The 27123-nt window shown below is 37.8% G+C and overlaps 2 protein-coding genes across 15 annotated transcripts; one reads left to right on the top strand and one right to left on the bottom strand.

Annotated features, from left to right (window-relative positions):
- On the bottom strand, nucleotides 1-27123 carry LOC131316367 (probable leucine-rich repeat receptor-like protein kinase At1g35710). 8 transcript variants are annotated; one of them, XM_058345702.1, is made up of 7 exons: nucleotides 23427-27123; nucleotides 22920-23288; nucleotides 21381-21821; nucleotides 20990-21256; nucleotides 20808-20895; nucleotides 586-1065; nucleotides 1-292 (listed from the first exon to the last, which is right to left on the bottom strand). In XM_058345702.1, coding segments are annotated over exons 1-3 (4053 nt in total). In that variant the 5' UTR covers nucleotides 27109-27123; the 3' UTR covers nucleotides 1-292; nucleotides 586-1065; nucleotides 20808-20895; nucleotides 20990-21256; nucleotides 21381-21819. The 8 variants fall into 8 exon arrangements, 1 of the variants encoding a protein (XP_058201685.1); XR_009197089.1 differs by lacking the exons at nucleotides 20808-20895; nucleotides 20990-21256; nucleotides 21381-21821; nucleotides 22920-23288; nucleotides 23427-27123 and adding exons at nucleotides 1776-2067; nucleotides 2338-2397; nucleotides 19648-19713; nucleotides 20144-20305; XR_009197090.1 differs by lacking the exons at nucleotides 20808-20895; nucleotides 20990-21256; nucleotides 21381-21821; nucleotides 22920-23288; nucleotides 23427-27123 and adding exons at nucleotides 1776-1898; nucleotides 2338-2397; nucleotides 2642-2716; nucleotides 3631-3675.
- On the top strand, nucleotides 5275-18857 carry LOC131316369 (uncharacterized). Of its 7 annotated transcripts, none has more exons than XM_058345707.1 (16): nucleotides 5309-5543; nucleotides 12982-13360; nucleotides 13486-13695; nucleotides 13801-13893; nucleotides 14012-14179; nucleotides 14260-14652; nucleotides 14744-14998; nucleotides 15101-15136; nucleotides 15235-15270; nucleotides 15393-15607; nucleotides 15691-15858; nucleotides 15945-16049; nucleotides 16130-16193; nucleotides 16273-16368; nucleotides 16469-16556; nucleotides 18489-18629. In XM_058345707.1, the coding sequence occupies exons 1-15, from the start codon at nucleotides 5452-5454 to the stop codon at nucleotides 16553-16555; spliced, it is 2397 nt and encodes a 798-aa protein (XP_058201690.1). In that variant the 5' UTR covers nucleotides 5309-5451; the 3' UTR covers nucleotide 16556; nucleotides 18489-18629. The 7 variants fall into 7 exon arrangements, 6 of the variants coding, with proteins under 6 accessions (XP_058201695.1, XP_058201693.1, XP_058201689.1 ...); XM_058345708.1 differs by lacking the exon at nucleotides 16469-16556 and adding an exon at nucleotides 8973-9060 and having other exon boundaries at nucleotides 5382-5543; nucleotides 18489-18857; XM_058345706.1 differs by lacking the exon at nucleotides 16469-16556 and having other exon boundaries at nucleotides 5307-5543; nucleotides 18489-18857.

Raw genomic sequence — 27123 nt, 5'->3', positions numbered from 1 at the left:
AGAATAATAATACAACAGCACAAATTGCATCAGCAACAAAATCTAGATCCCTTAGTCCTCCAAAAACTAGGAAACACCATCCACACTAGTACACAAGATGCCAAACTGACACAGGACACAAGACTCAGGACTCCAAACTAATAGAGTACACAAGACTCCAAAAAAAAAAAAAAACAGGACACAAAAGAAACAAGACACAAACAAAACCAAAAAAAAAAAAAGCGGCAGTTTATATATGATGCCTCCTTTTGCTTTTGTTCTTGTTCTTGTTCTTTGTCTTTGATTGGGCGACCTACACACAAATAAGAATTGTCAGTTTAGGCAGCTTTTATGTTCACCTAAATTGGTGCAAATGCTCAAACTACTCTTAAGGATAGACCCAATAAGGCTATTGGAACTCAAATCCGAAGTTTCCAAATTGGTCAAGGTTGAGAAAGAATCATCAGGCAAAGAACCAACAAAGTTGTTGAATGCTTATGAAATGTGCATCAAATTCAACAGCTTGACAAGGGTATTGATTGGTAACTCACCCACAAAAGGAAAAAAATAATAGAAAGTACATGTTGGGCATACTTGTTCACTCACCTTTTGGTGACTTGAGGAGGAGGTAAACTCGTGCGAGTTTTGTTGCGGTCGTGACATTGGGTGGTGACCCCAAGCAGCCTCACGTGCAGCAGGCCCTCCCCTGGTCACCAATTGAGACTCCAAATGCTCCATCCTTATTTGCTAAGCTTGAATGGTAGCGGCTTGTGCTTGAATAGTAGCATCCATTTACGAACGCATAACCTCAATTTGCGTCTCCATCATCTCTTTTCATTTTTGTCTCAAATTGGACCCGGTACAATTGAAACTACTCTTGCATTTGTGCTTGAAATATATGGGTTTCCTCTTGTGATCGCGGATATCCACCTGCAAAGACATCTTTGATAGAAGGGCCTAATCCAAATGTTCGAACACGACCAGGTTGCTTAGGACCCATAACTTTTACAAAGATATCCTCATCTATGCACGTGGATATTCAGTAGAAGATCCCTCCATTTGCGTCGAGAGCTCCATCATTTGCGTCTACAAACAACACATGAATGGAAAATTCTAAAATCAGCCAAATGGACTGACAATAGTGAGTGTGTGAATGTGTATTAAAGGGTATAAAAAGTACACAGAAATACGTATTTTTCCTGTTTTCTAGTGTGTTTATTGTCAGCCCACTGGGCTGACAATAGCAAGACCGTAATATGATTAACAAAATACCCTGCTTGTCACTTAAATCAAGAACCAACCAATTTGTATAGCTTGCCAGATGCACCAAAACATATTCAATTCACTAGGTACATTGCCACGTGCAAGGCACATTTGTCATGCCCGTTGTGGAGAACGATTATGAATGTTTCTGAAATTATTAATGTAGATGAGCATAGCAAAAGTTGTAATCATAAGTCTGATCAAGGGTTTGATATACGCAAGTATAGAACTTCAAATCCGCAGTCAAACACAGAACTTCAGCTAGCCCTCCAGCAACTTGACCTGTTGTTATCTTAACCCTTCGACATATATCTCCAACCAAGAACCCAAAATCATTAACTGAAACAAAATCTGGGCACCGCTAGCAGTTTTTCCAACTTCAAGAAATAGCAGCTCCATTTGGACAACAATAAAAACTCAACATGAATGTATGGTCAAGGTTTAAACAGTATCAAAGGAATAAATCTCCCCATCTCATACTGAAAAAAACCAAAGCAAAGCAAAGACCATAGACACAGTAGATCTTCAAATACCTTCAAGGAAACCAAGGCCTAGACAAGCACATAAAGTTCTTCAGAGTGCTTGGACCAGTAGTGTCATTGACATTATATCAGCAGATCAGGCAAGTATCAAAGGATCAGAGTCCCCATCTTCTACTGCATACAACACAATTTGGACCATGTCATTAAGACTTCATTCTCATTCTTGATCAACAACCGACCCAACATAATATTCTTCAATCTTCATGTGTAGCAGCACAATATATAGAGATACCAGATGTGGTTGGATGAAAAATTGACCAACCATTCTTGAGAAACTAAGAACCTGTCAATTCTTGATTAGATGTTCACATGTTGAAAGTTAGACCATGTGTATTTCCTTCCTAACATCAGCAAGTCTCTCACATTCACTGAGTTAATGAAATCCTGAAATTCTCTCATGCCCCTATCAATTCTTGTACAACCTGATCTCTACCCAATTGATTTGATTTGATTTCATGAAGTGATTAAATGTAGCAGCATTGTGGGCGAACTATAAAATGAAAATCATAAACATTACCTAACAAAAATGAATTGAGGATAAGGAAAAACAAACCTTATAGTTCCTGGCAATCCAAACATGTTGAGCAAACGGGCACGGTAAAATGTGTACAACCTTCAAGAAAGTACCCACTTCAGATCACGAAGTGATCACACAAAACTAATTTACTAATTTGAGTCTAGAGTAGGCCAGAAAAAAGGAAAGATCTCGCAAACAGCAAATAAACTTTGTTCTGTGAAATCTGTATATGTACTCATATCACATCACATCAAACCAAACTTTATTATGCCCATAAAGGGGGATTGCCTATATGAATTCGTACATGTCTAAATCAAAGAGAAAGGGAGGGAGGGTATACCGAGAAGTTGCATCAAAGAGGGGAGGCGGTTCAGAAGTAGAATCCGAATGTGGGAGAAGATCTTCTTTCATGTACCTGGAACATTTTTGGAAAGGAAACCCATGAAAATCGTCATACCAAACAACAGTGACAATTGGCCATCACATATCAATAGCAGTATCAATATTAAGAACAATGCACTGGAACCGACTTTGGGCTAAAGCCCTTAGAGCTATCACTGTATCCTCAAGTTTGGACTAATTTCAGCGGCTCCAATTTTTAAGGGCACTTTTTTAATTATGGAAACTTTTTTTCATTGAGGCCTGTGTAAAAAGTTTTTCTTATCAGTTAACCAGCCTTAAAAAATCAAGGGCCCAATTTAAAGTAAGGCCCTAGTGAAAAGGCCAAAACATGAATACTTCAATGCCCATTTTGTGAAGATATTAAATCTTCAAAAACTGAAAGACCTTCGCTGATACACTGCTCTTCTTGGACTTTAACAAGAAAAAACTCTAACATGGGCTAATACATTGCTACATCAATACAGTTTCTGCTGAACCAAAGAGCTGTTCATAAACAGTGCCTTCATCCAAATTCCATATCGATTTCAATCTTTTATCTCGGAGCTGATTTTTCTAATTAAATTTATCCTTGTCCATGCATGCCTATCTTGCAAATGGACTAAACATGAATCAGGGCAGTAAGTGACCCGAAAACCTAAAGAGAGTAATACTACATCTTTTTGCAGTAGTAAGTGCAAAAGGGTTAGCTCAATCAAGTGGTAAAGGTGGAGGTAAGTGCCTTGCAACCATGTCTTCGGACCAACCGCCCAGTGACAAAAACTTGCATGAAATAGCTAGAAGTTTATACAGAGCTTCGATCTTACCATCAGTTTAGTAACAAAAACACCATTCAAGGTATAAGATTTCAAGTTTTTAGGGGCAAAACGTATTACGCAACGCACAAACGCAACATAAGTATACACACCTCGAAGGCACAAAACACCAAACCTGATCACGAAAATAAGATTTAAAAGGGAAGATTCAACAACACTACTACAAAATGATGTAAAGGTCACGGTTCAAAAACTAAGAAGATCTCACTTTTTGTAAAAGCGTAATAAAATGTTATGGACTATAGTTTTAATCTCAGCTATATGAAAAAACTGAGATGAAAAGATTTTTTAATCTCAATAATCTAAAAAGTGAGATTATAACTTAAGAATATATCTCATTTTCGAAAAACTGAGATTGTATGTAAAAGAATATATCTCGTTTCAGAAAAACTGAGATTGTTACTTAAATATTTTAGATCTCGCTTAGTAAAACTGTGATTGTTTACTTAAAGATCTCATTTCAAAAAACCGTGATTGTAACTGTAATAACCATTGAAAAAAGAAATTAATGTCATGCCCAAGGCTCGAACACACTCTCACGCGACCAACAACAATTTACAGGCTACAGCTAGCACGCACAAGAGAATCTGGAATGTCTTAGGATATTAAATATATATATATATATATGCTATTTCTGACTGTTGCTTATTGAATCAAAGCACCCACTTACGTTCGTGATTTTCTGCGCAATAATTAAGCGTCCTCATATTACACACAGTACGAATAAGTTCTAAACTTAATCAATCTGTTATATTTTAATAATGGTCGATCTGAATCATTAGAATTTCATGTTTGACTAATTCCAGCATCGTCACCAAAATCGAAGATCATCGGATATCGACAATCTCCTGATTGAACTATGTTTGATGCATCTCAATGTAGTAAAGTATTATATTGCAATACCCGATGCCCGCTTGATCAGTCTTTTTCTTCGATCCAAACTGTCCATCTTTTACATAATATGAAGTAAATCATTCCTGCAAAAATGAAATTAATCAGGTATCGCTACACACTTGATCAGACGGAAAAAATCCATTTTGTTAGTGACATTGTGACTTGATAAAGAAGCTTTTCTGAACCTGATTGAGACCAAATTTTTTGAGTATGATATAATTAACAAAGAAAACAAAAGCCATGGTTTGGATCATCGTAATCATGTCATGGTCGAATGACTACTGTATGTTCACGTATAACACAAAACTTAGTTTGTTGACAACTACATTGTACATATAGAATATAAAGGTCGTTATCAACTCAAATTTTATAGTGGTCGATCCGAACCATTAGGATTTCACGTCTCACTAATTCCAATATTGTCACCAAAATTAGAGATCATCGGATATGAGCAAATGCCTGATAGGACCACATTTGATGCATTCCGAGTAGATTGCAAGACCAGACTCCCGCCAGAGTTTTAATTTTTCAATCCATACCGTCTATCTTTTACATATTACGGAGTTCATCATCCACATAAAAAATAAAGTTGATCAGGGATCGTTACACATTTGATCGGACGATAGCTATCATCCAAAAAATAAATTGAGTCCCAATCAAGGAGCTTTTTAAATCCAACGGAGACAATTTTTTTACGATAATGATTTAATCAATTAGCACAACAAAATCAGCGATATCGATTATTAAAATAGTTATGTCTAATTGAGATATGCAAAATACTAATATTGAATATTATTAAAAGATATATAACATATAATGTTGCACACAGTTTGTAAACCCAGTTGCACGCAGCTTCTCTGGTAATGTCGATCATGGCGGTGGTTTCTAAACCCAATTTTTTCCAGAAGATTTTCCCCACGTTTCCCCCCAATTTTTCCCCCCAATTTTTTCCTCGAGTACGACAAACAAAAACCATTATGGAGAAACCCATCTCCTTCAGCTCTCTTACTCTCAACCGTTCAGCTCTCTCTAGAAACGATTTATGCGACGGCTCCTTCTCCTCTCGCTCGCATCTTTCCCTTATTTGCCTTCATCGTGTGACAGCGCCTTCACTGAGATCTTCAATTACCCTCGGTGAGTACTCCTTTTCCTCTTCAGAAATTAGATCCGTTTCGCTGGAGTTCTAGGGTTTTTAGGAATTGCGATTGTACTCTCTGTTTTGGAGATTGTTGTGGTGAAATCACTAGTACTGAATTAAAGCTACCAATTCCAAATATTAATAAGGCTGTCAAGCGCCAAGAAAGTAAAAGTAAGTATTGTTTTGCTTTGATGTTTGTTTTGCTTATTCTCTGTAGGTGCGAGTTAAGAATATCCATTGTCGTGAATGAACTATGAAAAAGATTCATGTGCTCTTCAATCTAAAATATGTCTTGATTTTTGCCTGTAGGAGGCTTGTCCGTTGCCAAAAGACCCCGACACTATCCATTTACTGTCAAAAATCCATTTTCATCCGGCAATGGAAAATCTAGACCTCTTGAAAGAGCCAAAGCTTTTAGATCTAAAAATCCTTACTTCGCAAAAATTATGACCCCATCTTATGTTTCTACCTCATTTATTTTTGTAAGTTACCGGTAAAATTCTGTGAGGAAAAGTGATCCTTTGACAAAATCGCAAATCGAACATATGCATGTGTTATTGAGAGTAGTTTTATTTTTACATATGCTATTGATTTGTTTGTTTCAACAGGGGAGATGGGCACTGGGGGGACCCCTTGATTAATGGGGATGTTTTTATGCCCCTTGACCATACTGTTGGGGAAAGGGAACCTTAAATATGGTAGGAGTACGTAGAAGCTTCCCCTGTAGGAGTAGTAGTTTCCAAGGGTACATACAGATTTTTAGAAACTAACCCCATTTTCATGAAGACTTGAAGCTGTTAATTCTGGTATTCTTGTACATACAGATCAACTCTCTGACTAGATTCATCTCAAGAAAGCAAACCAATATTATTTTTCAGCAAGAAGCTTCACAGGACAGCCCAATTTTGAAACATCACTATAAATTGTGCTTTTAATGCTTTTTAGTGATTCTAGTGCCAAAAGTTGCGTAACAGGATGTACTACAAAAGTTGTGAAGGAACCCAAGTCAGATTCGAACCTAAAGGATGGAAAAATGAGTAAATACAGTTGGTTCGCGAATCTGTCAGGAAACAGATTTCCTGGTTTCAATCCAGATTTCGGAAAATCACTATAAATTGAATTCTCAACGGTTTCGGGCGATTCCAGCGGCAAAAGAACAAGCTTTAAGTCTACTCTCTAACTTGTGAAGGAACCAATACCTAATTCAAAGTTTACGAATGAGAAATTACCCAATAACTGAGACCCAGTTTGCTGTCAGAATACTGCTATGTACACATGCTACATACACGAAATTCTGCTACTCAAATCCAACAAAATTCATCACCAAAACCTCACTAATCATGCTTGAACTCATAGATATAAAAGAGCTACTTCAAGAACATCATATTTCTAACAGACCACAATAAACTAGTATCATGTCAATTTCGTAGGGATTCAAACCATTCTCACATTAATCCACTGATGCACCGTGCTTAGTGTAGCGATTTGGACAGTGCTAACTATTTGCAACATTGGTGAGAGCATGATGAACTAACGTCCTATCAGACATTCCATTACTCGTAAAACTTGCCACCAGCCACCAGTATTGTAGTTCAGATCAAATTCGAATCGTTGGACTTCTAAGTTTAGACCTTTGATATGAACTTGTCAGATAATATCATTGTCTTCAAACCAGATAGATCCATTGTATTCTAGAACCTGTTATCCATTTATGCCTCATTCTATGTTTGTTAGTTTTGCTATTCAGACATTTCAAATTATAAGGCTCATTTATACTGGAATTTGTTACTAATAGTTTACTATTTATGGTTTTTGTTTGTCTTATTCATGGCAGAACCACAACCTTACATCAAAATATGATTTTCACAGTTACATGATCCGCTCTATGGAAGAAGAATTTCAAAAGATAGTTGGCGTAAGGTAAGTGAAAATCTTTGTTTCTGGAACTACTGAGCTTTTGTATCTTCAGTTGAGCTGCCAATGGGCATGCCTATTTCCTTCCATATAGATAAAGAGCGAGTTTGGTGGACAAAAGTTTCATCCATTATCCTGCGTAAATGTTCCATTTTGTTCTTCGTTATTGCACCTTAATGGTAGCTTACTCCAATTTGCATCCCTCTCCTAATGCTGGTCTCAATTCTTATTCTTTTGCACTTTTTTTTTTGTGGGTAAATCAGCTTGAAATTAAAAAAAAGGGATAACCGAATATATAGCCCATAAGGGGCATACCCCAGGAGACAAACAAAACAAAACAAAGATTGTGAAAATTGGAAAGCTAAGCCAAGTGGCTACATGGGGTGGATAATATTAGTATGTAGCGAACTAATGAGATGGAGAATATCAAGAGAAGCCCTGAGATACATTTGTTTCCAAACCATCTACAAAAGGAATAAAGCACCATTCCAATTCTGAGATGGAATCTGATTCACCAATGGGAACGGTCCGAATTAGTGAACAGCCAGAAATAAGTCTTTGTGATAGCTGGACTGAACTGAACAAGCTTCAGTAGCTGCCAGCAGTGAGTTGACAAAATTCATCTTATTTACAAGCACAAGTAATTGCAGCACCTTGGACTTAGCAGAGAACAGCTGATAGCAATTTGGATTGAACCACTGCCTAGAGGAACCACTTTTAGCAACCCATAGCTGTCAAGAAGACCAGCTACTCTGGATATGAAACACCAACACCAAGAGATCTGTCTAGCTGTTGGGCTGGAGATACAGTAGCAGATCTGTAGAAACAGACAACCACAGCCATGGGAAATAGCAGAATAGCAGCAACATAGCAGTAGCCTTAGGAATAAAACAATACAGATCAGATTTGCAACATAACAGTACAGTTTAGCAGCTAACTGTAGCTGCCATTACAGCAGGAAGCAACATCAGAACAGATGTAGCAGATCTGAACAGTTGTAGAAATCAGCTCTAGAAAACAATAGCAGCATCTACCTACTGCCATTACAGCAGCAAGCAGCCAAAGTAGCCACAGCCATAAGCAGCTATAGTAGCAAAGAGCATTATAGGGCAGCCACACAACAAATTGCAACATAAAAGATGCACAATAAACCTAGGGACACACCCCCTAGTAAGGCATAAACATTCCAAGGGACAACCCCACAAGGATAGGTCAATAAAAAGTGGTGAGCAACTAGAAACAACATATCAACCCAATTGCTCAACAATCAAACTAGGATGCCAAAGCATCTCACTGCTGCACTTAACTTGAACAGTTATTACAACTGACAGAATAACAGTACATGATTAAGTAAATGCAATGGCCATTTTGGTCAATTATCTTCGTATCACTAGTTTTGAAATTGTTTGTCATTTCATTGTCGAATTGCTTTATATGCTCATTGCAATCGGTAGTAAGTCCAACTTGATACAAATTCAACTTACACTCTATTATCTTTTGTGTCTCCACAGAAAGATCGGCAACAGTGACATGGTTGTGGAGCTTGTATCAAGCTGATTGTTAGAAGTGCTCCCTTCAATCCAATAGTATTTTTTCTTGGTAAGCTCAGTTGTTTTCTCTTTACTTATTTAGTTTATATACTTTTAACTTTTTTTTGTTGTGAAATCTTGTTGGTATTTTGCATAAGACTGATGGTATAGGGTGCTGTGTGGATATCTGCTTTTCTTAGAAATATGAGAATTGTTTTATGTACTTCAATCCTCCTCCGTAGTTTTTTCTTTTTTTAATGTTCTACCAGTATAGGTATTTTAGAATCTACAAGAGATGGATAGATCCTGGATGCTCAAGGATAGAAGATCAAAAGACTATGAGGAAGGGGTTGAAAGTTTTCTGAAATTTGCTATTATGCATGGTCAAGATCCCCAATCCATACGATGTCCGTGTAGACTATGTGGGAACATGAGAAAACAATCCATTCAGGAGATTAGAAATCATCTCTTTTTCAATGGTATTGACCAAAGTTATGATACATGGATATGGCATGGCGAAGCGGCTACCACCACACCACCACCATGTGTCAATCCGCCTGAGTTTTTTGGTGAGAAAATTGAGACGCCTCCCTTAAATGTTACAGCAGAGGTAAGAGAAATGGTTGAGGCTGCATACAATGACTGCGCGACTGATCCTGATAAGTTTAAAAAATTACTTGAAGATGCTGAAAAACAGTTGTATCCCGGTTGCATGAAGTTTACAAAGTTATCTGCCTTAGTTAGGTTATTTAACTTCAAAGCTGGAAGTGGGTTGTCTAATAAATGGTTTTCAAATCTCCTAGAGATAATCAGTGAGTTGCTTCCTGCCAGCAATGAACTACCAGTATCCATGTATGAGGCGGGGAAGACTTTGGCTGCATTGGGTATGGAATATGAGAAAATACATGCTTGTCCCAATGATTGTATGCTCTACAGAAAGGAGTTCAAAGATGAGATTTCATGCCCTACATGTCAAACGTCTAGATGGAAGTTGAAAAAAAATTCAACAGAAGTTAGAACTGGCGTGCCTGCAAAAGTTATATGGTATTTTCCACCTATTCCGAGGTTCCGAAACATGTATAGGTCGGTAGAAACAGCGGAGAACTTGACATGGCATGCACGTCAAAGAGAATGTGATGGCCAACTACGTCACCCAGCAGACTCCCCATCATGGAAGTTGGTGGACAACATGTGGCCAGATTTTGCTGCAGAGCCAAGAAACTTTCGCCTAGCTCTTTCTGCTGATGGAATAAATCCGTACAGTTCCCTTAGCAGTAGGTACAGTTGTTGGCCAGTTATACTTGTCACCTACAATCTTCCTCCGCGGTTGTGCATGAAGAGAAAATTTATGATGCTAACATTATTGATATCTGGTCCAAAACAACCTGGTAATGACATTGATGTTTATCTTGCACTGTTGATTGATGATTTGAAAATGTTATGGGAGGTAGGCGTTGAAGCATTTGATGCTTACCAGCAACAACATTTCAGGTTAAAGGCTGTACTATTATGGACAATTAATGATCTCCCCGCGTATGGAAATTTGAGCGGTTGCACGGTGAAGGGCTATTATGGATGTCCAATTTGTGGTGAGGAAACTTCTTCTAGTAGATTGAAACATTCCAAGAAGAATATATATACAGGTCATAGAAGATTTCTTTCACGCTATCATCCATATCGGAGGCAAAAAAAGGCTTTCAATGGAGAGCAAGATTTCAGAGTCCCCCCTGTACCGTTAACGGGAGAGGAGGTATTACGAAAGGTTGAAGGGATTGAAACAATATGGGGGAAAAAAAACAAAACAAAAAGTTCACCAAATGACGCATGTACAAAGTGTTGGAAGAAAAAGTCAATTTTTTTTAAACTTGAGTATTGGAAGTACTTGTTAGTCCGACACATCGTGGATACTATGCACACTGAGAAGAACTTTTTAGAAGCACTCCTTGGGACGTTACTGAACATTCCTGGAAAAACAAAGGATGGAATTAATGCTCGCCTTGACCATGTAGCTATGGGTGGATCGGAAGAGTTAGCACCAGAAATTGGAGCCAAGCGAACATACTTACCTCCAGCATGTTATACTTTGTCTAGAGAGGAGAAAAGAAGAGTTTGCAAAACATTGTCTGAACTCAAGGTTCCCGAAGGTTACTCTTCGAATATCAGAAGTCGTGTCTCGATGGAGGATCTGAAACTTTATGGTCTCAAGTCGCATGATTGTCATGTTTTAATGCAGCAGTTACTACCTGTGGCAATAAGATCTGTGCTGCCAAAGGAAGTGAGATACGCGATTATCAGAATATGTTTCTTTTTTAATGCTATTTGTAGTAAAGTGATAGATGTGTCAAAGTTAGACAAAATGCAATCTGATATGGTGATCACATTATGTTTACTTGAAAAGTACTTTCCACCATCATTCTTTGATATCATGGTTCATTTGACGGTGCATCTTGTTAGAGAAGTTCGACTTTGTGGTCCAGTTCACTTTCGATGGATGTATCCATTTGAGAGGTTCATGAAGGTCTTAAAAGGTTATGTTCGTAATCGTAACTGTCCCGAGGGTTGCATTGCTGAAAGTTATATTATGGAGGAAGCTGTTGAGTTTTGCACAGAGTATTTATCTGGGTTAGATGCAATTGGGATTCCCACCGCCAGGAACATGACAGTTGATAATAGAGAAATTGAAAGACCTTTACCAGGTGGCCATGTTGTGACTATTGATCGCGAAGCATGGCAGCAAGCACATCATTACGTGTTAGAGAACACAAGCGATGTTCAACCTTATATTGAGTAAGACATTTATATCTCCATCTTTGTTAGATATATTAGGGTATATATGTTAGCTCATCTTATGATACTTTCTTGCAATTCTTTAGGAAGCACATGGAGTGGTTGAAGCAACAAAATCCTCGTCAATCTAAAAGTCAAAAGTGGCTACAGGTTCAACATAATAAAACATTCTTTAATTGGCTACGTGAAAAGGTATCTTATTAATTACAAATCTATCTATTTAAATCTGTTGCACTAAAAAATTTAGCTAATTATTTAACTATACACAGGTTGCAGAGGAAATAAATTCCGAAAATAATCTCTCTAATGCCTTAAAGTGGATAGCACAAGGACCGAGCCGAAATGTGATAAAGTATCCAGGTTACATCATAAACGGTTGTCGTTACCACACGAAAGATCGCGATAATTCACGAGTCACCCAAAATAGTGGAGTTACCATGGTGGCAACTACAATGCAAGTTACTGGCTACAAGGACAAGAATCCTGTTTACGCAGATATGAGTTTCTATGGGGTCATTACAGAAATATGGCAGCTGGATTATAATGCATTAAGGATTCCCGTATTTAAGTGTGATTGGGTGGACAACAAGAGAGTTAAAGTGGATGAACTTGGTTTCACACTAGTTGAGCTTGGAAAGATAGGGCACAAATCTGATTCCTTCATTTTGGCTTCACAGGCCAAACAAGTTTTTTATGTTGAAGATCAACTTGATCCGAAATGGTCAATTGTCCTAGAACCTCCTCAACGTCGATATCATAGCGACGGTGGTGATGAGCTTGATGATTGGTTTGTTGAGCGTCAAGACATAACACTGCCAGAAGTTGACACAACTGATGATGGATCAGACGACTCTATTTCATCTCACATACGAGCAGATTGTGAAGGGACGTGGATCAACAATACATCATGAAATGACAAATGTTTTGCTCTCTTTTGGAAATAACTTATTAGATTTAAGTATTTAACTATGTTTTATTTGTTCTAGCTGTGATGAGAAATTTTAATTGGTCTCAATTCAATATTCCTTGTTATGTTTCTATGCTTAATGGTTGGAATGTTATGTTTCTATATTCTCCAATGTCAATTTATGTCCATGTATCTAAGATATTTTGCTTAGCTATTCATTGTTAGATGCTCTATTACGATGTTTTAGTAGTATTGTTCAACCTCTACTATACTATCCCATATTTGCATCTCAAACAGGATGGGTTCATCTCAGAACTTGCCTAGTAATGGCCAGGAGGCAGTGCTGTCAACAGATCCAAAATGTAAGAAAAGGAAAAATAGGCATTCCACTCTGAATTTTGCTGATAATGTAGATGAGGATGCACAGTTGTTACCAGATCCGGGAAGTAACATAAGGAGAGGTAGAGGGTCAACATTCCTCCCAGATGTCATAAAGGATAGGAGTTCTGGTGTACGAAAAGTAGTCAAGTACAACAAAAGAGGTCAAGCAATAGGGGAAACAAGAGCAAAATACTCAAGCTATCTTGGAGTCTTGGCTCGCACAATGGTCCCAATAGATCGTACATGGAAAAAGGTATCAGATGAAAATAAAGAGATGCTATGGAGATGTGTGAAGGTATGTATCACGTGACTTCTTTATATTACATAGACTAAAGCTTGAACAATTTCATTAATTGTCCTCTTATAAAGTCCTCTGTTCAAATGGCATATAACATTGCTCATTCAATGCCGGTAAATCAGACTACATTCGATGTGGATCAATATAGCAGGAAGAATGTTTTATCTGCTATCGCAGCAAATTGTAGGACATTCAGGAAAGTTCTCACTAGGTACATACGTGCATATAAGTCGGATCTGGACATCATTTCAAGACCACCAGCAATTTATAGTTTCATTGAACGAGAACATTGGGATGCATTTGTTAAACATAGATTGACAAAAGATTTTGAGGTATGTATTCTTTAAGCAAAGTTTCATTTCTTTAAGTAGTAGTCGATGTTGAGCATAATGTATTCATCAAAGTTAACTTATATTCATGTTTAAAATCCATTGAAGAAACATAATGACAACCAACGAGGTAAACAAAGAGAAAATAAATTTCGTCACAGGCTCGGTCGGAAGGGCTACGCTAATTTTGAACAAGAACAGGTAAGTGATTTGAAATTTATGCAATCACATATGAATTACTGGTTGTATTTATATATTGTGCTCTCAATTACCTGTTTTCTTGCTTCTTGTCTCAATTAACTAGTTTCTTATTTTGCAGATAAAGATGATAAAAAAATCAATCGATGGTGCTGAGGATGAGGTTGCTGAAGTTGAGGATGTTGATGATGCTGATGAGATTGATAGAAGCATTTTATGGAAGAAGTCTCGTCAAAATAAAAATGGAGAGTATGATAATGAAGACATCGAAGAACAAGCTGCAATGATTGTAAAGATTCTTCAAACAATTGGTTTGTGTTAATTATTATTTTTTAATTCTTCTTACAAAGGTGGTAATGCTTGTTGTAGGATGAGTTCACCAAACAAGCACAAGAGGGGAATTTAGATCTTGGAGGAAGTACCGACATTCTAGCATTGGTACTATGTAAACATGAACGTTCTCGGGTACGAGGCATTGGAGACTTTGTAACACCAACTGCCTACTTTCAAATGCCTAGACGTGGTGGCCATTCACATTGCCAAGAGAAGATTAAAGCCCTGCAGACAGCTATGTCACAAATGAAAGACCAATTCTATGCAATGAGTCAACAAGTACCCCGCACACCACAATCTGAGTATGTGAGTTCAAACACCATCAAAAGTTATAACACTGGCAACCCTCAGCTTAATTCTTTGACAATGGAGAATATGGTGAGAACACGGAATGACATGCCGCCTGATCCTAAGTCAAAAACAAAAAAGGTATGTTATTTTACTGACTATTCAAGAGTATATTTTTTATATTGCAATTTGTGTTATTAGTTGGTGTTAGTGACTGGTTTCGTCGTTGTAGAGCCAGCCATGTAAATTGGCAGTGGGGTCCCTGGATAACATCGTTGCTCATGGAACGATGTTTGAGAAAGTTGGGCCCGAGGAACCACTTCATACTGTACCACTAGGGGAGGCAAATGTTCGGGTGTCTATTGATTTTGTGATTCAAAAAGACGCCATTCTTCCTGTACCCATTGTAGGAGAGTTGTATGTTGTTGGAGACGCAACAGGATATCACGTTGCTTGGCCTAAAAATTTAATATTGTTTGGCAATGAGGTATAAATAGCTTATCTTAATTTAAACTTTTAGACATGTCATTTAATTTTGTGAATAGAGTCGCTGACTTATTTTTGTTGATTTTTGAAATTTCTAACTTAGGGAGCGTCGAAAAACCTTGCAATGGATGGGAAGAAGGTATAATATCTATTCTCAATAGATCTATTAATGTGTTCTTTTCTATATTATTCAACCTGTTGACTTAGAATTGATATTATGCCAAATTTCTAACTTAGGGAGCTCCAGAAACACCTGCATGGGATGCGAATCAGGTACTATTTGAATGTTATTTGGAAAGGTTTCAATGCACTATTTGAATGGTTTCATACGGGTCTTTTAATTAATGTTCAGTACTTGTATTTCTTTAATTTGGAATAAATTCTCATTTGATTAGGCAACTTCGAGCAATGTGGATTCTGATAAGTATTTGGAGTCTTTTCGATCTTTTGACGACTATGTGGAGACGGTTGCATACAAGGAAGCATTCACCATTACGCTCGACGAAGACATGTTTGGGGCAAATGTTGAGGTTCCACTTCAAAGGGTAGATATGGAATATATGTCTCAAATGAAAGAATTGTCTGTTACATGCATTATGTTGTACATGAGGTTAGAGGATCCTTTAATTGAATCTCATTATTTTTTCATCATTTTGACTTGTTATAACAAATTAATTTTCCTTCCTTTGTCAGTCAACTCTACCGTGTTATTAAGTCTGCAAATCTTGGGAGGAAATTTTTTTTTGTCAACCCAAGTGCCATTAGCGGGACAACTAAGCAAGGATCGCAATCAACATTGCTTGCAAGTTTATTGAAGGATGCTGAAAATGACCAACTTGTTTTTATTCCTTATAATTTGGGGTAACTATCTCAGCCTTATTTACTCCTTGTGTTTAAAAAATGAATAACAAGTTAAGCTAATTTCTTTGTGACTTATTAAATTTTAGGTGTCATTGGGTATTGTTTGTCATTGATCTATCATATCCTACCGTTTACTATCTCGATTCACTTCACGGTGCAACCAATCCGAACCTTAAACTCATAATTAAAACGTAAGTTCATGAAATTTTGATTGGATCGATTAGAGCTTTTTTATGTAATCTATTGACCGTCTGAAATATTTCTTGTGAAGTGCTGTAAAAATTCGCGATAATGCGAAAAACATGAGGAGGACTGTTGATTGGAAGGAAGTTGAGGTATATGTTTGAACTACTTGTTCTTGTTTCTGGAATGGTTACAAACAATTTCTCTAATAGGTATCAAATGTTTATGTAGTGCCTGGAACAACCTTCGACTGTTGAATGCGGGTTTTTTGTCATGAGATTTATGAAAGATTTGGTTGCCGATCCAAGCATGCTGTGCAGACGAGATGTGAGATACTTTCTTAGCTTTCATTATTTTTTTCGTTGGTTGACTTACACTACTTTTTTGTTCAACTTTAATTTGTTTATCCTTCATGTGTTGCACGTAGTTCAATGGGAAAAAGACGTACACTCAAGCCGAGATCGATGAAGTACGAATTGAATGGATGAATTTTGTTATAGAACTTGATATATGAGGTATGTGTGTGCATGTTTACTATGTTCAGGAATTCTAGTTGCGAGTGTGCTAGTTTTGGTGAAATCGATTGTGGCAACCTTTTCTTATCTTGAACAACCTAGTTTTGTTGAAATAAAGTTGTAATTTACTAATCTGAAAGTCTTAACAATGGAACATTTCTTGTTAAGCTCTTGTTACAGATTACATATGGAATTCTATATTAGCATTAATTCTGCTACTTAAGCACTGTATCAATGTGTTTTGGTCAATATTTAGGGTCCATGCTGCTCTGTAGATAGAGTGATGTTATGGGAAATATTATTAAACTTGAGAACACTGTTCTCTGGGGCATGGTGCCTAGGAGGGGATCTCATTGAAATTAGGAACTCTCAAGAATGTTAGGGTTGCTCCAGAAGGGGTACAACCTTGCTAACTTCTATTTGGGGACTCACTTAGTAAACTCTGCTATAAACCTTACCCGTAACCCAACCGGGATGGGATCTCTCCCGTTAGTATCCTGGAAAGTCCATATTTTTCTCACAATACAACATACTCTTTCTCACGATACAACATACTCTTACCGGTAAGAGTATCCTTGTGGGAACCTTACTTGCGAGACATATCCAGCAACTGTCTCGGAGGAGTACTAGATCCATTTCCAAATCAAATGGGAAGGAGTATCAATGTATCTAAGGACACCCTTGGTCATGGTTGAGTTCTTAATCCAACAGAGTTATATGTAGTTTTAAAAAAAACAGAAACAACTCTTTAACATTTGAAGAGAAGAAGACATGAAAAAAAAATTCGAACATATATGTTAGAAGGTCAAAATGATACTACACAGGCATGCAAAGTCTTCACCAACATAGAGTACTAGACAAGCCTATCTGTCCCCAACCCGATTGGATACGTCATACTCATGTTCATTTGATCCTAGGGTTCTGGAGGAGGAAGAGAGTATCGAAGAGATGTCCAGAGTGAGAGAATTTCTTTCGAATCAACTCAGACATCAAGGCGAGGTTCTCTTGGTGTAGGAGGGTAGCTTTCTTCCTCAACTTCTTGTACAGCTTTAAGTTCTCCAGCTCCATATCCTTCCCAACCTTCTCTTCAGATTTCCTTTCCCTCCTCCTAAATAAAAACAAGCATTAGGACGATGAATTAGCGCACATTCAGACTGCAATAATTGCGATAATGAAGTACCGTAGCTCTTTAAGCATGAAAAATAACCTGTTGAGTTTGTGGATTCGAACGTTGGATCGCTTCCATTGTTGCTTTCGGGTTCTAGAAAACAGGGGTAATGGTGGAGTAATCCACTCTGTGGCATGAGACACATTTTATCTAAGGACAAGTAGAAGTACAATGAGGGAGGAAGTACTCTTGTTATTTTGAAGGAATGAGTTGGAATTGAGATAACAGGGAGTGGCTCGTGAGACCATATAAATAGTTGGTTGCGTTTCCATAAGTGTAGGTGTCTGCACACCATGTGGTACTCTTGCTATGGTTGGTGTGAAATCTGCTGATATGGTATGGTATGGGAGCTCATGACTATCCACTTACAGCATTGAGTGGATTTGGATACTTCATTATAATGACCATGTTACATTAATGGATTGGATTCTGCTTCTACATTAATTGTCTGGGAATGGACTATGCAATTGTTTGGGAAATCTGATTGGTGAAACATCATGCTTCTTTACCTATCTTGGCTGATCTAATTTATAATTGCCGGAATTCTTTTTAGTTCTTAGTTTGGATTGATCTCTTGTCAATCTTTGGGATTGAATAGCATACGATTGTCGTGAGATAGGGTGCCAACATTGTTGGAATGTTACTCTCACGTTAGGATGCTATCTTTTTGTACTCCATTATCTCTATCAATAATATTTTTTTTTTCGCCGTTTAAAAAAAAAAAACTGTTGGTATCTCATGAAATCAAATGCTTTGTGTTGCAGATCCTCTATTGCTTATATATTGCTGTTGCTGGTGCTGTTGGAGAAAGGAAAGAGTCCAAAGGACAAAGGAGTGATGCAGATTCCACCTTAATTTGGTTGTCTAGTGTTAATTTGCTACGTACAACTGCTAGAATATTCCAGCTTATGTTTTTTTGCTTTGGTAACTGTCCCTTTTGATGGGCTATGCTACAGTTTTCTTCATTTGGTTTCCACTGGATTGACTTCTTGCCTACAACAATGATTAATTTCACTTTCACTATTGTTTTGGCATTAAATTGAGTTACTTTTGTTTTCCTGCCTTATTAGTCTTTTTTTAATTAACAGCCTTATTTTAGTCTGTGATGAGATTCCCAAAAAAAAAAAAAAAAGAGATGAAATAGTCACGGTTTTTCTAATAAATGAGGTCTTTAAAGGCATCAAAGGTCACAGTCTTTTTGTATGAACCGAGATCAAAAATACTTTTCAATCACAGTTTTTAATAAAACTGAGATGTTTTAACATTAAAACATCATGGTTTTGTTAAAACTGAGACTATTTTGTTCTAAATAGTCACAGTCTTTTTGTATGAACCGAGATCAAAAATACTTTTCAATCACAGTTTTTAATAAAACTGAGATGTTTTAACATTAAAACATCATGGTTTTGTTAAAACTGAGACTATTTTGTTCTAAATAGTCACGGTCTTAGGGAAAATCTGAGATGGTAAGAAGTTAAAGATCACAGTTTTTACTTTTTTAGTCGCAGTTTTAATGAGTTTTAATCACGGTTTTTATCCTGTGGTTAAAAGATAGGGATTTTTAGTTACACCTTGATAGACCACGGTTTTGAATGCGAGATTAAAAGTGAAAGATCACACCAAATGATTGAGACCTTTATCTATTTTTGTAGTAGTGCAAGCACACCCTTCCCTACATCATAGGCGACTCTTTTTTACTTGGGAGTAAACAGAGGACTTGAATCCAGGTAGATAACCCACCTACATGCAACATAAGAACATTTACCAAAAATTAATGACTAAGATACCCAACCAAACAATACATAAAATGAATAAGACTTTTGAAGTCCTACAAATTAATTAATTTCAAACCTGTTAAGTTGTATCTCATCGATCTACACAAACAAAAACAATGCAATTTGAAAATCAAAAACAGTAACTTACCTGGAAATATGGGAGACCAAATCAAGTGTTTTTTCTACCTTTAGGATTACCAAGCTCGGTTATTTACTGTACAGAAAAATCAAAAAATAAGCCAAAACTCATTAATTCTTCCAAGACCAAGGAAACAGCTCATAAAACATATTCTTATGCCCAATTCACTGTATTTATAGAAAAATAAGAACAAGGCCCGTGAATTTTAACAAAACCCATTTGAGATACAGCATTTAGGGTTGATTGAGAGTTTTAGTCATCGATAGGCTAGGGTTTTGAACATCAGTAGTTACAGTGGAAGTTGATTTAGGGTTTTGAGGTCTACATGGAGGTCGATTTAGGGTTTTGATGTATGGATGGAAGTCGATTTAAGGTTTTCATATATGGATGGATGTCGATTTAAGATCGCGAGAAAGAGATAGAGTCTGAGGGAGAGGGACAGATGGGATCACCATCTTCACTCGGAGGGAGAGAGAGAGAGAGAGAGAGAGAGAGAGAGACAAACCTGGTGGTGGTGCCGCTGATGGAAAAGAGAGGCGTTGCGATGGTGCAGTGTCGTGGTAGTGGGTCGGAGGGACAGAGAGGGAGTGGACAGAAAGAAGGGAGAGAGGAAGGCAAGAGAGGGAAAAGTCATCGACTTGGAGAGAGAGAGAGAACGGACCTAGAGAGAGCGCGAGCGGTGGAGGAATATAATCGCCGAAAGTGAAGGGGGAGGGGGGTTGTATTGCGTGAGGAAAAGGTGGATTACACGTGGTTGCCTGTGATCCACATACCTGGACCATAAGGCAACAAGACAAAATTACCATAATGGGCAACCAACTCACACTGCAAGCCCAGAAATCAAAGGGTATAATTGTCCAAATTGGAAAAGTTGGCAAGCGAAAATCACCCCAACGTGATCTTCTTTAGTAGGGGTTGTCCAAATTGGAAAAGTTGGCAAGCAAAAATCACCCCAAATGTGATCTTCCTTAGTAGGGGTAGGAAATCCACCATATCACAAACAGAAGTCCGTAAAAGAAATAATTTTTGCAGAGACCAACTGCCAGGATAATCTAAGTAAGAACTTTCAATTATTAGCAGGTTAATCACATGTACGAAGTATGAACTTTCAATTATTAGCATGCATATTGCAGATTTAGATGCAGAATGAAAAGGACGCTAATACATACCATGACCTCATTAACCGTATCACTTGCCAACGAGCCCTCTTTGCCTTCCACACATGCATGCGACTTGCGGCCGAGAACCCCTTTGTTCCTATTTGTCTCGTGCAAGTAGGTATGCAGTAATTAGTTAGTAAATATGGAATATATTATTTGTGTTTTGTAGCAAAAGGAAAAGTTATTGATACCTCTAGTCGAACAACAACAAATGGCTTTCTCCCTGTTCTGTGATGCAATGTCTTTTTCTTATGAATTTGTTTATTCTTCTTGGCTTTCTTCCTTGCTTAATTTCCGAGTGCCCCAATATTAGGCCAAGGCTCGCCACTTATGCTTGTTTACCCTTTCAAGTCGATGAACTAACCTCTCTGCATCATTTGTAATGGCTTTATAGTGTGACTTTCCACTCTCTCCATTTCTTCCCCGTTGAAGACATTTCATTCGCTTCATAGAATCATCTGCATCGGTATTTGTTTAGACATTTCATTCGCTTCATATAACCAAGTTGTCTTCAACATTTCATCTGAGTTGAACAAAAACAAAAAAGCTAATTTGTTTAGACAAAAATCTCATTTGTGTTACCTTTATCTCCCTCCAAATTCGCTCTTGTTTTATTTTGGAACATAATGCCAGCTTTTATAAGTGAGTGGTAAAAGACTTCCATCGCGAGCTAAAACACCCAAATGAGAAGCAAGAGGTGTATGTCCTTCAACTATTTGGTTTAACTCATTGGGAACTATATGTAACATTCCACCACCAGGGTTCCAATCACCATGCATCCATGTTGGGCGTCTTGTTTGCCTTTGTGTGGGTTGGGATGAAGTAGAAGCTATGCTCATCATGAACTACCACTGCAACGAAGAAAATTCAAACGATGAACATAATCGATTGTGAACTCACCAAAAAATGATCGATTGTGAAGCTCTAAACCTATAGCGCTTCAAACTTTCTTGATGAACGAGAAGCAAAAGCTTTGGTCTCTGAGCTTCAATTGCATCTACATCTTCCTGACGAACGAGATTCCTGATGAACGCGAAAAACACGTGAGAAGTTATCAAAATTAGGGTTTGAAAGAAAAAGATAGATTGTAAAAAACCTAGTTTGATTTTCACCGAAGAGAGATTCAAATAAAAATCGTGAGAAGAAGTGAGATCTAAGTTTGATTTCCAACAAAAAAAAATGAAAAACTCTGCGATTCAGATTGTCGAAAACTCTCGATCTTCGCATTTCTCGATCGGGAGAGGGAGGACTGAAGTTCAGAGTTCTCGAGGAAGAGAGAGTGTGGACTGAGTTGTGAAGCCGAACATAGGTTCATGCGTGTGCCTGACGGAATGACGGAACTTTGTTTATGCGTGTGCTTCCGTTAGCCTGAGGCATTAAGTCAGTTGAAAACTAAGTCGGCGTTATTGTAACGCCACTTTTATTCTCTGTGACGGTGCCCGAACAAACACCGTGTTCCAAACGCCGTTTAATCCGGTTTTTCTTGCAGTGTTAATCCTAATCCTGCATGTTGGTTTTCCCACGAGTCAACGGTGCTTTAAAAAAAGTAATCTTTTCACATATTTTTAAAAACTTAAAATTACCTCTGTTGGCCAATAATCAAGTAAGATAGATTATGACAATCTGTTTTGAAAACTAATTTAATAATTTAATCTTACTCCCTCTATTCTAATTTAAATATTCCCTACAGTTTTTCGTGTATTTTCAAATTTCAAAAAAAATATACTTTTACATATTATTTTCTTTAATTTCTTACACCAAATTAAAGTACACATTATAACAAAATTAAAAAAATAATATGTAGAAATATATTTTTTTAGAATTTCAAAATGCAAGAAAAACGTAAGGGACATTTAAATTAGAATAAAAGAAGTATATCGAAACAAGTAAAGTTGGCCACTTGGCAGCCTTACAGCTTTCCTCACAAATGCACCCTTTTGCTTATTATATGGTAGAGTACAAATTCGCACCATTTTGATTGCTAGAAAAAAGCAACTATTGTTAAGAAAAAGTATTCCACAGCCTTAGAGCAAATGCCAGCTAGAAAGCACATGAGAGAAAAGGAGAACCAAAACCCAAAAAGCGAAGGGACAACAATAATACTTAGGCATCTGTACGTACAATTGTCATCAAGTAGTTGTCCTAATGTGATCCTGAGGAATGGGTCCTGCAGATTTGACTTCTGTTTGGATAGAGCCACAGAAACTTGTTCCATAGTTGGTCGGCAACGCGGGTTAGGGTGCAAACATGCAAGTGCTACCTTTACAAGAAGAACCACTGCCTCTACATGATTACTTGGAAGTGGGAGACGTTTATCCAATATGTCCTTCAGCAGAATCCCATAAGAAGATGGTGGTGAGGAATCAAAAGATGATGAAGAAAAAGAAGAGATGAGATCCCCTGGGTGCCTTCCCATTATAACTTCAAGCGTTAAAACTCCAAAGCTATAGACGTCTAACTTCTCATTCACCTCCATTGTGTAAGCAAGTTCTGCCAAAAGAAATGAGGGGTACAAAGACGGGCAAAAAAACTACTTAGAAATTATAAAGGTGACTTAGGAATTAGCATATTCAAAAGAAATACATGACACTAGTATTGGCAGCTAATTAAGATGAACTGTGCAAGTACCTGGAGCAGCATATCCCAGGGTGCCTGCAAAAGAAGTCCAATTTGACGAGTGCAGATTTAGAAGTCTAGCTGTTCCGAAATCGGAGAGATAAGCGATATCTTCTAAGTCTAATAGAACATTCTTGCTTGATACATCACGATGAATGACCGGGGGTGAACAGTCATGGTGCATATATGACAAAGCATATGCCAAACCTTTAACAACATTTACCCTCTTACCCCAATCCAAACTTAGTGCTTGTTCCTCACAGCTTAGTTTTTTATCCAAGCTCCCCCCTTCGAAGAACTGATAAACCAAAAATGAGTGTTGTGGATGTGAACAGTAACCCAAAAGCCTTATGATATGCCGATGTCGTATCTCTGTCAATGCACGTATCTCACTTGTAAAACTTTGCAAATTAACCAACTCACCATCTTGCGAAGGAGGATACTTTTTTACAGCGACAACCTGACCACTTGGCAGCTCAACTCTATAAACAACGCCATATCCACCTACTGCAATGCAATGCTTGTCATTGAAATCTTCTGTTGCTTCAATGATGTTTTCATACACCAATTTTCCATCAAAGCTCCAAATCTCAAACAAATCTTTATTAAATGCTTTGTTTGGCTTGATTTCGTTGTCCACCATTCTATTGCGTTGAACCAGGAAAGTTATACCCATAATAAGAAATACAATACCCAAAGGAACTACAATTGGAAGCACAATTTTGTTATAATTTCTCCCTTTATCTCCATTGCTCTGCTTCAGTGAGCATGGCATCAAACTAGTTTTATTGCCACACAATCTGTCGTTATTACGGTATGCCTGAAATGGAGCATCTTCAAATGCTTTTGTGCTTGGTAAAGGACCCTCTAAGTGATTGTAAGATATGTCAATGGATGTTAAACTTGACATCCCATTAAAAGAAAAGGGGATAGAACCGGACAACAAGTTGTGGGAGAGGTTTAGTGTCTCTAAGGTTTTCAAGTTCCCGATCACTGGTGGTATCTCTCCTGTTAATAAATTATTTCCAAGATCAAGATTTTGAAGAAACTGCAATTTTCTTAATTCATAAGGAATAGTCTTACTGAAAAGATTTCTGCTCAAGTTCAAGTTCAGAAGATTCACACAGTCACCCAACTTCCCTTGAATAGGTCCACTCAGATTGTTTCCAGACAAGTCTAGATACTGAAGACTAGACATGCTTCCAATTTCTGCTGGAATATCATGCGAAAGTTTGTTATTACTAAGAGTAAGATTGAATAATAAAACCAACTTTCCAAAAATTTTCGGGACCGCAACAACTAGATGATTTGAAGAGAGGTCAAGTAAACGTAACTGAGTTGCGCTTCCAATGCCAAGTGGAATATTTCCAGAAAGGTCATTGTTGGAGATCTTCAGGGCAGTCAAATTGGGAAACTGTTCCCATTTGTGCCAAAGCTCGCCATAGAAATTATTGTGACTGATATCTAAATATACAAGGTTTGACAATGCCCCAAAAAATTTTGATATATGCCCTGTCAGTTGGTTTTGACCAAGATTGAGACGACGTAACTCACTGCAATTTCTCAAGCCGGTTGGGATATGACCTACCAAGTAGTTGTTTTTTGCAGAAAATCTCACAAGTGATCCATGAACGCACATATACGGCGATAGATGTCCTGTGAGCTTGTTGGAGGATAATCCAAGATCCTTTAGATATCTAAGATTGTCTAGTTCTAGAGGTATAGATCCAGAGAGAGAGTTCTCGTAAAGTTGCAATGTTGTGAGGTTTCTCAAGTTCCCAATTGAAGTGGGGATTGGTCCTGTGAGATAATTCCTGTACAATGAAAGATCAGTAAGAGATCTTAGCATTCCTACTTCTTGAGGGATAGATCCAGAGAGAGAGTTCTCGTGAAGGTACAACAATCTAAGGTTTCTCAAGTTCCATATAGATGGGGGGATTGTTCCCGTGAGATGATTCGTGTACAATGAAAGATTAGTGAGGGATCGTAGCATTCCTACATCTTGAGGGATAAATCCATAGAGATAGTTCTCGTGAAGGTACAACAATGTGAGGTTTCTCAAATTCCCTATTGAAGCAGGGATTGTTCCATTGAGATAATTCTTGTACAATGCAAGAATAGTGAGAGATCGTAGCATTCCTACTTCTTGAGGGATAGATCCAGAGAGAAAGTTCTCGTGAAGGTTCAAGACTGTGAGGTTTCTCAAGTTTTCTATTGAAGCGGGAATTGTTCCAGTGAGATGATTCATGTATAATGAAAGAATAGCGAGAGATCTTAGCATTCCTACTTCTTGAGGGATAGATCCAGAGAGAGAGTTGTTGTAAAGAAGCAAACTTGTAACGCTTCTCAAGTTCCTTATTGAAGTGGGGATTGTTCCCGTGAGATAATTGTTGTACAATTTTAGATCAGTAAGAGATGTTAGCATTCCTACTTCATGAGGGATAGATCCGGAGAGACAATTCTCGCTAAGATACAATTTTGTGAGGTTACTCAAGTTCCCTATTGAAGCGGGGATGGATCCTATGAGATTATTCATTGACAAATCAAGTTCAATGAGAGATCTTAGCATCCCAACTTCTTGAGGGATAGATCCAGTAAGAGAATTCTCATAAAGGTACAATGTTGTGAGGTTTCTCAAGTTTCCTAATGAAGCGGGGATTGTTCCCGTGAGATGATTCGTGTACAATGCAAGATTAGTGAGAGATCTTAGAATTCCTACTTCTTGAGGGATAGATCCAGAGAGAGAGTTCTCTTGAAGGTACAACATTGTCAGGTTTCTCAAGTTCCCTATTGAAGCTGGGATTGTTCCCGTGAGATGATTCGTGTACAATGCAAGATTAGTGAGAGATCTTAGCATTCCTACTTCTTGAGGGATAGATCCAAAGAGAGAGTTCTCGTGAAGGTACAACATTGTGAGGTTTCTCAAGTTCCCTATTGAAGCTGGGATTGTTCCCGTGAGATGATTCGTGTACAATGCAAGATTAGTGATAGATCTTAGCATTCCTACTTCTTGAGGGATAGATCCAGAGAGAGAGTTCTCGAAAAGGTACAACGTTGTGAGGTTTCCCAAGTTTCCTATTGAAGCAGGGATTGATCCCGTGAGATTATTCGTTGACAATTCAAGATCAGTGAGAGATCTTAGCATTCCTACTTCTTGAGGGATAGATCCAGAGAGAGAGTTGTGGTGAAAGTATAATGTTTTGAGGTTTCGCAAGTTCCATATTGAAGCGGGGATTGATCCCGTGAGATTATTCATTGACAATTGAAGATCAGTGAGAGATCTTAACATTCCTACTTCTTGAGGGATAGATCCCGAGAGAGAGTTCTCGAAAACGATCAATCTTGTGAGGTTTCTCAAGTTCCCTATTGAAGCGGGGATTGATCCCGTGAAATTATTCGTTGACAATTCAAGATTAGTGAGAGATCTTAGCATTCCTACTTCTTGAGGGATAGATCCAGAGAGAGAGTTCTTGTAAAGGTGCATTGTTTTGAGATTTCTCATGTTCTCTATTGAAGCGGGGATGGACCCTATGAGATTGTTGTGAAATAGGTATAAGTCGGTTAAGTAATCCAAATTTCCTATAGCTAGAGGTATGGAACCCGTGAGGTTGTTAGAACTCAAAGAGAGAGAACTGAGAGAGCTGAGCAATCCTATTTCTGAAGGAATTGTTCCCGAAAGATGATTGGTTGACATGTCAAGAAAGGTGAG

The sequence above is a fragment of the Rhododendron vialii genome, chromosome 2a (assembly GCF_030253575.1).
Source record: "Rhododendron vialii isolate Sample 1 chromosome 2a, ASM3025357v1".
NCBI lineage: Eukaryota > Viridiplantae > Streptophyta > Magnoliopsida > Ericales > Ericaceae > Rhododendron > Rhododendron vialii.
Note: the sequence above shows the minus strand (reverse complement) of the source record. Positions and strands in the feature narration are given on the sequence as shown.